General features: G+C 37.9%; 1 protein-coding gene across 2 annotated transcripts in view; it reads right to left on the bottom strand.

Moving 5' to 3' along the window:
* The window catches only part of LOC122447477 (ATP-binding cassette sub-family C member 4-like), a 1659665-nt gene that overhangs the window by 6171 nt on the left and 1641341 nt on the right, over positions 1-12153 (bottom strand). For both annotated transcript variants that reach the window (XM_043478129.1, XM_043478124.1), the window contains exons 27-29: positions 10667-10756; positions 4006-4178; positions 3596-3701 (exon numbers count right to left, since the gene is read on the bottom strand). In XM_043478129.1, coding sequence (XP_043334064.1) covers positions 3596-3701; positions 4006-4178; positions 10667-10756 — 369 coding nt within the window. The remainder of the gene's footprint in view (positions 1-3595; positions 3702-4005; positions 4179-10666; positions 10757-12153) is intronic.

The following is a 12153-nucleotide window of genomic DNA, read 5'->3' as shown; positions in this document are numbered from 1 at the left end:
GGCCCAACCCAACCTTTTATTATTTTAATGGTATAGATGGGAAATGAAATATTTCCTGCCATATTAGTAAACAAAGGACGTCACCATCATCAGTGACTACAGCCACCATCATGAGCTGGTGAGCCCTGAGGGAATGCAGAAAGGAAAGAATACTTGCCATCTATCAGCCACCAGACTGCAGCCACTCCCCACAGTGAGCCCTGAGGAAACTCAGGATGAGAAAATACAGGATACTGGCCCAGATAGCTGAGGTGCATGTCAGTGGAATGATTTCAGTGAGCCCAAACTCTTATAGCTGCCCCTAAACATAGAAGTGCTAAATTCATTTACTTGAGATATCTGATTTTCTTTAATTAACAGTAATCTTTTGTTGTTCTGACTACCTAGTCTTTTGTTGCAAAAATTCCTATACATCCTGACCCCCTAGCCTTGCCTCTTTATAACAGTTTCTCAGCATTGTCTTAGATGCTCCATCCCCGACTTGAAGTCCTTAGGGAGTCCACTGAATAAAACATAACTCTCAACTCCCAGACTGTGCATTTTTCTCAACCCACAGGGCCCTGATTATGTAAGTTGCTAAGAAGGGCAGAATCCATTGTCTGACAAGTTAAGATGCTTCTTGAAGTTGATTTTGGTTGTACTTTATTATTCTGAGAGTGAAAGGCTGGCAAAAGGAGCTGATACATAAGAGCTACTTTAGCTGAACTGCTGTGAACAGAAGACATCTCTAGAAAACCAATTTTTTCTTTGAATAAGAATAAAGAAGCAAGTAAGAAATTGAGGTTCATATTCCAGTGATTAAAAAAAATATGGTACATATACACAATGGAAGATTATTCAACCACAAAAAAGTTAAATTATGCCATTTGCAGCAATACGGATGGTCCTAGAGATTGTCATACTGAATGAAGTAAGTCAGAGTAACATATTATATCACTTACATATGAAACCTAAAAAAGGGTATAAAAATGTTTTAAAAAAATTAAAAGGGTACAAAGAATTTATCTACAAAACAGAAACAGAGTCACAGATATAGAAAAGAAACTTACAGTTACCAAATGGTAAGTAGGGGAGGGATAAATTGGGAGATTGGGATTGACATATAGACACTATTATATATAAAATAGAAACTAATAAGGACCTACTGTAGCCCAGGGAATAGTCAATACTCTGTAATGGTCTATTTGGAAAAAGACTCTACTAAAGAGTTGATATATGTATATGTATAACTGATTCACTTTGCTATACACCTGATAGTAACACAACACTGTAACTCAACCATACTCTAATAAAATGTTTTAAAAAATCAAATATTTGAGAAAGAACTTTATTTATGGTGTTTTGCTGAATTGAAAGCCAACCAATAATCAGAAGCACTAGAAGAAAACACAAATTTTACACCTGGGGTGCATGGAGTGCACAGAGAAATCCGACAACTCTGAAGTTGGGAGATGCATATCTCTTGGGTCTCCTGAGGTTTAATCCTACCATTCCTACCAGAGGAGTTAGTAACTGCAACCAGCTCAGACCAAGATGTAAACAAATAGCTAAATTCACATCTGCTGGCAGGACCTCCCTAGAACATCATCTACCATGGAAAACAAGATCAATCATTACAAAGGTGACAGGTTCCAAAGTCAACCCTTGCATTTCCCTTCTCCCTCTATCTTCCCCATTCACCCAGATGCTCAGAACCCAATCCAGACACCAGCATCGACTCCCCTCTCTGCCCTCAGATCCCACGTTCAACCCATCACACAGTCTGCTTGGCTTCACTTTGTTATTTATCACAAATCCCTCTATCCAAACCACTTCATCATTTCTACTTTCATCACCTTAGTCTCAGCCACAACAGTTCAGAGAGGGCATAACTATAAGAGAGTGAACACTGTACTTGGAGAACTGAAAGATCATCAATGTGGTTTTAGCTATAAAGGAAAGAGGGAGAGAAGAGTGGGACAAAGCTAGAAAGGTGGGGAGGGGGTGGGTTGTAAACTGTTTTGTAAAACCATATTAAAGATTTGTTCAAAGACACTGACCAAGAGAAAAAAAAAATTGAGGTTATTGAAATATACCAGGAGATATGGGTAAGTAAAGATTTAACAAATGAACATATTTTGATAATAACAGCAAAGCCAATGCTAAATAACATTTCTAGAATTTAAGAGTCACTATCCTGCAATCTGGGAATGTCACCCTGTCCCTCATGAAAATCTGTAGGTGGGGCCTGCTTCCTACTGTGATGTTCTAGTCTGGGTCACTGGACACACTGACTAAAGCCTAGAGCATCCCTTTGGTTTCAGATGCCCTGCTGCTGTTGTCTGCCTCCCTGGAACTCATTCCTGTGCATGTCCAGCTGAAGGAGTAAGACTATAGGCACTGCTTCAATGGTAACAGTCTGGTATCTACTCAATGTCCCCACTGATATCACATCTGACAATGTATGCACAGTAGGATGGGAGGTGGTATCCCAGAAACTTCCCGAGAAGTCAAAAGAGACAGTCCTATTGTCACTGGGCATAAGGAAGTTTGGGGATTACTGATCACTTATTTCTGGATTATTATCTATTTTGTATGGACCAACAAAATCACTGGCTAACTCCATCTGTTGCTTCTTACACATATGCAGGCCTTCTTTATCTGTTTATTTCATTACTAAGCAGCATCAGTGGATACTATGGTTATCATCCACATGAGTAAAATCAGATTACTGTCACAGGCTAGGGTGTTAATCTTAAAATCCCCTACATTCCTTTGAGATTATATGCAGTCAAAGATTGTTCTTCCTTTGACAGATAGTCTCCTTATTATTTTAGAAGCCACACCCTAACATTTATTGAAACTCAGCAGGGAAAGAACAAAGAAAGAGATGAAAATGAGAATAAGGAAAAGGAACAGAGGGAGAAAAGAAGGAAATAAAGCTAAGGAAGGAAATATCAAATTATTAAGGAAGAAAAAGCCAATCAAACCTGGAAGGAAGATACTAGATAGATGTGTTTGTGTGTGCTCAGTTGTGTCTGACTCTTTGCAACCCCATGGACTATGGTCCGCCAGGCTCCTCTGTCCATGGGATTCCCCTGGTAAGAATACTGAAATGGGTTGCCATTTCCTTCTCCAAGGGGTCTTCCCAACCTAGAGATTGAGCCTGCCTTTCCTGTTACTCCTGCATTGGCAGACAGATTATTTTACCAATACCAAAGACCAAAACTTGGAGCCTGCCATGTGTGCAGTGTCCAGATCTACTGTGTCAGGGATGTGCTAGTTGTTTATCTACAGTATTTCAGCCCCTAATCTACCTTTCTTTCTACACTCTCATCTGTGAGGCAGATGGTTAGCCATCTTTAAAAAATAATAATTCAAGTAAATTTTTCATATGAGAATATGACATTACTGGATATATCAATTATACTGGATATATTATTTAATAGCACATTCTGAAAGTATACTTACGTACTTGAGTTATTGTCAGGAATGAGAGGAGAAACTAAGAGAAATTTAAATTATTGAAGGCTCCTATCAAGTTTTACAAGGAAAGATGAGTTGAAAAACTGAACATGACTAGAAACAGCTCAAATTCCAGAGGTGAGGGTCTTACCATTATCCATTCGCTGTCAATAACGGTGCTCAACCTGTGGGTGATGGTCAGCACAGTGCACTGGGAAAATTTCTCACGAATGTTTTTTTGTATTAACTCATCAGTTCTGGAATCAAGGAAGTTGATTTAGTTCAGTTTAGACTGGAAAAGTAGACTTGAGGTTTGAAAATACCCTATGATATTTTTATGATGCTTTTTAAAATCAATACTTTAAGACAAAGACTTATTCCAAAAATTAAGTTTAAAAAGTCAACAGAAATTGATGAGTTTTCTTAAAACAATGGAAAATTGTTTGAAATTTTCAAACAATTGCTTGTTTGAAATTGCTTGAAACTATATCACCACTAAATGTTTTCCATTTACCATATTTAAAATTCAGATACCAGGTTTCAAGGACCTCAGCTCCATACCTTGGATCCACATGTGATGTGGCATTGTCAATAATCAGTATCTGATTTTTTCTGAGAATACCCCTGGCAAGGCACAGCAGTTGTCTTTGTCCAACACTCAAGTTTGATCCTGATTCTACTAATTCAGTATCCATCTTATCAGGAAGACTTTCAATGATTTCTTTAAGTCGTACCTATGGATATAGAAAGAATAGCATTTTTCTAAACAAATTGCTACTTAAGTAGACAAGTCTCTTAGATATTAGAGCTTTGACATCCTCAGGACTTCTTACATATCTTACACATACAGTCATGTGATGGGGAGAGCTCCTTTCAATGAGCATTCACTGAGAAAGACTATAGAGTCAGCTCAAGACAAAAAGATCTCCGTGTCTCCCATCCCTGCCACCTACCACCTACCAGAAACCCCACCTAGGTACTAGTTAAGGAAGTATCTCAAAAAAGGAAGCTATTTATCCCAATGTGGTTTAAACAGAAATATTAAAGTGATCTTTATGGTTCAGTCAAGTTTCCCAAAGTACAATTTTGCATATGAGTTGGTATACTAATGGGAAATTTAAAAATATATATATGATAGAAAGTGTGGTTCTCTAAAGATATAATCTTATCAGCACTTTACCATTTTATAAGTTCTAAAAGTTGGAAATAAAATGTGAATTCAAACACTGGTAAACTGTACCTCATACATTAGTAATCCTAAAACCTATTCTTGTGATGGTTCTTTCCCAAGTTTAATCACATAAATACTGAGCCAGTGAAGTGTATTTTCTTCAATGTCAAAAATGGCTTTCAGTGAATGAAAACTATGAAAACCAGGACACAACATAACATCTATTTTCCCCAAGACTATGGATATAGGTAGTATTTAAATTATGTCCCTAAAATTGTGAAAAAAAATTTAAATTTTTAACTACCAAAGATAAGTAGAAATTACATTGATGACAGGGATCAGTTCAATGAATATTCTTGCAGAAATATTATAGAACAAGGACCAAACTCAGGTTATACTTAAACAACAAAGAATAAATGCACTTCAAATTAAGAGACCAACAGATTGATGAGTGAAGGCCAATAAGCAGAGACACAGAATTACACCATCAAATAACAAAACATTGCCCAAGGGTGACTGGGCAATGTTTCCATGGTATCCTAAATGCTAGAGCCCCTCTATGCATGTGATCCTGAACTGTGCTCCTGATGGAGTTCAATCACAAAAATGAGAATCCAGCATTAAGATTAAATATGGTATTGATATATAGTATTAGTATGAAAGGTACATAGAATTTAAAGGATAAGATCTGGATTGTGGTGCAAGTTGTCGGTTTTAAGACTGACTTCCTAATTTTGAAGAAATAATCTCACACTTGCCCCTGACTTGGATGAACTCTCATTGCTAATCTGTTTTTGTTCTTTTTTTAAACTTTCCTTCAAGTCCATATTTGCTTCATGAGGAATAAAGGTTGTGAAGAGAAATATATTTTCAGAAAATACTGTTCTCTGACTCTGTCTTCTTTTATGAATCAGGGATGGTTATGAGAATAATACAAATATGAAGTCCCTCTGCAGTGTAATCACATAATCAAGTTATAATTAAGTACTAAGATGGGAAAAAAGGGTAGTAGAGGCAATAGGCAATAATAACTAGGAGTTACAACTCTCTATATAGTCAGCAAAAACAAGACTGGGAGGTGAGTGGGGCTCAGACCGTGAACTTCTTATTGCAAAATTAAGACTTAAATTGAAGAAAGTAAGGAAACCCACTAGACCATTCAGGTATGACCTAAATAAAATCTCTTATGATTACACAGTTGAAGTGACAAATACATTCAAGGGATTAGATCTGATAGACAGAGTGCCTGAAGAGCTATAGACAGAGGTTCGTGACATTGTACAGGAGACAGTGATCAAGACCATCCCCAAGAAAAGGAAATGCAAAAAGGCAAAATGGTTGTCTGAGGAGGCCTTACAAACAGCTGAGAAAAGAAGAGAAGGCAAAGGAGAAAATGAAGGATATACCCATTTGAATGCAGAGTTCCAAAGAATAGCAAGGAAAGGTAAGAAAGCCTGCCTCCGTGATCAGTACAAAGAAATAGAGGATAACAATAGAATGGGAAAGACTAGAGATCTCATAAAGAAAATCAGAGATACCAAGGGTACATTTCATGCAAAGACAGGCTCAGTAAAGGACAGAAATGGTATGGACCTAAGAGAAGCAGAATATATTAAGAATACACAGAAGAACTATACAAAAAAGATCTTCACGACCCAGATAATCACGATGGTGTGATCTCTCATCTTAGAGCCAGACATCCTGAAATGTGAAGCCAAGTGGGCCTTAGGAAGCATCACTACAAACAAAGCTAGTGGAGTGATGGGATTCCAGCTAAGCTATTTCAAATCCTAAAAGATGATGCTGTGAAATTGCTAGACTCAATATGCCAGCAAATTTTGAAAACTCAGCAGTGGCCACAGGACTGGAAAAGGTCAGTTTTCATTCCAATCCCAAAGGAAGGCAATGCCAAAGAATGTTCAAACTACTGTACAATAGCACTTATCTCACATGCCAGCAAAGAAATGCTCAGAATTTTCCAAGAGAGGCTTCAACAATACATGAACCGTGAACTCCCAGATGTTCAAGCTGGATTTACAAAAGACAGAGGAACCAGAGATCAAATTGCCAACATCCATTGGATCACTGAAAAAGCAAGAGAGTTCCAGAAAAACATCTACTTCTGCTTTATTGACTGTGCCAAAGCCTATGACTTTTGTCATAGCTTTGGTGTGGATCACAACAAACCATGGAAAATTTTTAAAAGAGATGGGAATACCAGACCACCTGACCTGCCTCCTGAGAAATCTGTGTGCAGGTCAAGAAGCAACAGAATCAGACATGGAACCACAGACTCATTCCAAATTTGGATGGGAGTAAGTAAAGGCTGCATATTGTCACCCTGTTTATTTAACTTATATGCAGAATATATCATGCAAAATGCCAGGCTGGATGAAGCGCAGGCTGGAATTAAGATTGCTGGGAGAAATATCAATAACCTCAGATATGCAGATGACACCACCCTATGACAGAAAACAAAGAATTAAAGAGAATTTTGATGAAACTGAAAGAGGAGAGTGGAAAAGCTAGCTTAAAATTCAACATTCAAAAAACAAAGATCATGGCATCTGGTCCCATTACTTCATGGCCAATAGATGGGGAAACAATGGAAACAGTGAGAGACTTTATTTTCTGGGGCTCCAAAATCACTGCAGATCATGACTGCAGTCATGAAATTAAAAGACGCTTGCTCCTTGGAAGAAAAGCTATCACAAACTTAGACATCATACTAAAAAGCAGAGATATTACTTTGCCAACAAAGGTCCATATAGTCAAAGCTATGGTTTTTCCAGTAGTCATGGATGCATGTGAGAGATGGATGATAAAGAAATCTGAGCACTGAAGAACTGATACTTTTGAACTGCAGTGTTGGAGAAGACTCTTGAGAGTCCCTTGGACTGCAAGGAGATCCAACCAGTCCATCCTAAAGGAAATCAGTCCTAAATAGTCATTGGAAGAACTGATGCTGAAGCTGAAACTCCAATACTTTGGCCACCTGATGCAAAGAACCAACTCATTTCAAAAGACCCTGATGCTGGGAAAAAATGAAGGTGGGGGAAGTGGAAGACAGAGGATGGGATGATTGGATGGCATCACTGAGGCAATGGACTTCAGTTTGAGTAGGCTCCAGGATTTGGTGATGGTTGGGGAAGCCTGGCATGCTGAGTTCATGGGGTTGCAAAGACTGAGCGACCTGAACTGAACTGAACTGAACAGAGGAATTACATTTGGGCCAAGTTCTAAGATAGCGTTTGATAGGATTTGTTTCCTAATTAACACTCTCTTTCCACGGAACAATGTGTCCTAAAATTCTAGAGTAACTTTAGTACTTGAGAATCTGTGAAGAGAGATCTCAAGCTGGAAAACAAACAGAAAAATAGTTTAACAGTACTTTCATTTTTTTCTAAGATATCACAATTTCACCATTAAATATGTCCTGTGGTTTCAAGACCAGTGGGTCATCCTATTTTTCTTTATATTTGACTATTAACCACACTCCTCATTTCTATTCTAGAATTTAACTGTAGAAAGACTCACAAACTTAAATGAAATCAGAGGTCCACTGCTTGTCAAGTAGGAGAAAGTGAAGCAATTGTCCCAATTTAGGAAAATAAAATCCTTACAGTTTCTGAAAAGCAAAGTAGGTGTATAAAGACTCAATGTTGATATCCTTCAGAGACCAGAAATACTGGCAAGAAATTATCAGGCTTCCAAATCTACTTGCTCGCAGTCAAAGCTCATCTATATATTATAGATTTCAGAGTTATCTCTGGAAGAGTGACGTTAAATAACAAACATGAATTCAAACAACAACATGGACATGGACAGTGACTTGACTTTGTACTTAAAATATGTTTTTAAAGAAATAAGCCACACTTCTCTGAAATGAATAGATAAATCAGACATTTAATACACATTTATTAAGTGCTGCAACAAACTATGGAAAATTCTTAAAGAGATGGTAGTACAGGACCACCTTACCTGTCTCCTGAAAAACCTGTATGCAAGACAAGAAGCAACAGAACCTTACATAAAACAACTGACTAGTTCAGTATTAGGAAAGGAGTACAACAAGGCTGTATATTGTCACTCTTCTTATTTACCTTACACACAGAGTACATTGTGCAAAATGCTGGGCTGGTTGAATCATAAGCTAGAATCAAGATTTTTGGCAAAAATATCAATAACCTTAATACCCAGATGATACCACTATCATGGCAGAAAGTTAAGAGAAACTAATGAGCCTCTTGATGAGGGTGAAAGAGGAGAGTGAAAAAGATGGCTTAAATCTCAACATTCAGAAAACTAAGATCATGGCATCTGGTCCTATCACTTCATGGCAAGTACAAGAGTAAAAAAGCCGAAGCAGACACTATGGATGGTGACTGAAGCGATGAAATTCAAAGACACTTTCTCCTTGGAAGGAAAGCTATGACAAATCTAGATAGCACATTGAAAAAGGAGAGGCATCACTTTACCAACAAAGCTATGGTTTTTCCAGTAGTCATGTATGGATGTGAGAGTTGGACCATAAAGATGGCTGAGCACCAAAGAATTGATGCTTTCTAGTTGTGGTGCTGGAGAAGACTCTTGAAAGTCCCTTGGACAACAAAGAGATCAAGCCAGTCAATACTAGAGGAAATCAACCCTGAATATTCACTGGAAGAATTGTTGCTAAAGATGAAGCTTCACTACACTACTCTGACCACTTGACGTGAAAAGACAACTCATTGGAAAAGCCCTGATTCTGGGAAAGATTGAAGGTAAAAGGAGAAGGGGATGACAGAGGATAAGAAGTAATGGCATCACCAACTCAACGGACATGAATCTGAGCAAACTCTGGGAGACATGGAGGACAGTGGAGCCTAGCGTGCTACAATCTGTGTGGTCGCAAAGAGTTGGACAAAAGTTAGCAACTGAGTAACAACTTTTTAAAATCTAAAGACTGAGCTAGGTCCTATGAGAAATTAGAAGTCTGTCTATGGTTTAGAAGCCTAGATATAAGTTCTACCATCAGTAGAATCAATTTGCAAAAGTAGGATGATTATGCAAAATAATTTGTATCAAAATATACAAGTCAACAGCAACTTAACAGTAAACATTGCTTGTGTACAAGGGTGAGGAAATTCAAAGAAGTGGGCCAAATGGAAATGAGGAAAAAATAACAGAAAATCCTTTAGAAATGAACCTATCCATATAAAAACTGAGCAAAAGCTCCAGAGTCTCTTACCCGCATCCATGTTGCAGCATTAAAAGGACATAATTTCTATAAATAACTATACAATTTATCTTTACAAACACTTTCTGATGAAACTTCATAGCATTTTATTGGTATGATGTCATTTGGTTTATAATGCAAAACTACTATTGTCTCCATTTAGTAGATATTCCCTAAGATCCAAGGAATAAAATGAATGTTGCAGGGTAATTAAGGTAACTAATTCACTAGCTCATGCAGTAGAACTTGAAACCATAATTATAACTTCTAGTTTAGTGCTCTATTAAGGACAATATAATGTACCTAGCTACTTTGTGTTCTATTGTGCATATGCTCCCTCAGTCATGTCCGACTCTTTGAGACCCTGTGGAGTATGGCCCACCAGACTCCCCTTTCATGGGATTCTCCAGGTAAGAATACTGGAGTGGATTGCCATTTCCTACTCCATGGGATCTTCCTGACCCAAGGACTGAATCTGCATCTCCTGCATTGGCAGGTAGATTCTTTACCACTGGGCCACCTGGGAAGCCCCCTGTGTTCTAGGGAAAATGCTAAAAAGAAAGTGTAAGGCATTATCTTATTGGTTTTCATCACCATTAGCATACACATTTTTTTTCTCTCTTTTTTAAAATTTTTATTAGTTGGAGGCTAATTACTTTACAATATTGTAGTGGTTTTTGCACATTTTAATTTACACATGTGCCCACATCATTAATGTTTTCCTAGGAAGTAAACAAAGTCAGTTAAATAAGTTCCCCTTAATTACGTGCAATGCTGTAAATGTACACACATATATACTGATGCTAACAAGTTAATTACATTTAATAAATTACCTCTTCCAAGGCATCCCACAATTCCTCATTTGTATGCTCATCAAAGGGATCCAGATTTTTCCTCATGGTTCCAGTGAATAAAACAGCTTCCTAAATGCCCCAAAACAGTGAATGTTATCACATTAACATCTTTTCATTTTGCTTGAAGGCTTGCAGAATTAAAATACAAAAAAGAAAAATTCACTATAATCATTATTAAGGTTTCAAATGCTTTTTTACAAAACAGTATCTTTAATCTCCCACTGTCCAAAGTGTGCTCCAAAATATCTTCTAAATGTTCGACCAAAAATGAAAGAAAGTGCCACATTGTCTTAAGAAGAAATTGAAGAAAACAGAGAAAGATTTGACTTTTTAAAAATGCCTTCCTGATAATATCTGCTCAAACAAAAAATGAGGATATAATTATTTGAGGAAGTTTACATCAAGAGAACTGGATAGATTAATTGTCAACCCTAAAGTAATACTGGAAAATATCAACAGAATGATTAATTAAGGTTTATATTCCAAAGCAAGATTAAATTTTTTCACATTGGCACTGAAGAATGAACTGGGATATTTTCTGCATTGGTAAAACAGACTGAGATGGGGACTCTCTCCACAGGTGTGAATGGAAATCCCCACACATTCAAAGAGAATGTCAGCTCCTGGGGCCTGCGCCTCCTCTGTCCATGGAGAGATCTCCTCGGATCCTGCACCAGCTGGTCCCCATGTTCTCTCACCTGTGCGTCAGGATGACCTGCCTCACAGAACATCATTATTAACTGCGAGGTCAAGATAACCCGAAACCCATTGTGATCTTTGTCACAATTAAAATTATTTTAATTTAAGTAGACCCGCCCCCCTCACCACCATTCATCTGCTTTGGGAGGAGCCACATAATAAATTACTCTGGAAATATATATCTTTCTGAGTTTCAGGAGAGAATCTTGTACATAATCTCATGTCAGCCATTTAAATTTCTTCTGGAAGGCAGGTCACAAGGGATCGAATCTGGGTCTCCTGCATTGCAGGCAGACTCTTTACCATCTGATGTTGAAAATCATTAGTAATACTTGTGTAACTAAGTATTAGTATCCTTTGTTAGGGACCATAATAATCACTAAAGCAAAAGAAATGGGAGATACAGTGTCTGTCCTCAAGGAGAGGAAGAAAATAGTGGAGGATGTAGAGAGAGCTGAGGAAAATGCCAGAGGTTTTTGTTGGGGACCTGGAAAATAAGAGTTGGGGAATAGGATGGTGGTCAGGAAAAACCTGGTGGGAGGGGAGCCAGAAATGAAAGGATAAACAAGGCGATATTCATTCTTCTAGTTCTTGGTAGAAAACATTAGATATCTGTATTGTTTTCCCCCCAAACTCCTACTGTATTTTTTGTTCTGCCTGTAGTCCGAGTCCCCGGTCGGGAAAGAAGACTCCTCGAAACAATGCAACTTGCAATAGGGGAATTTATTACTGACTCGAGCCAGGGCCTCCCGCCCTCACCAAGGGTG

This window comes from Cervus canadensis, chromosome 9 (genome assembly GCF_019320065.1).
Source record: "Cervus canadensis isolate Bull #8, Minnesota chromosome 9, ASM1932006v1, whole genome shotgun sequence".
In the NCBI taxonomy this organism is placed as follows: domain Eukaryota; kingdom Metazoa; phylum Chordata; class Mammalia; order Artiodactyla; family Cervidae; genus Cervus; species Cervus canadensis.
The sequence above is the reverse complement of the archived record's forward strand: the minus strand, read 5'-3'. Positions and strand labels throughout refer to the sequence as shown.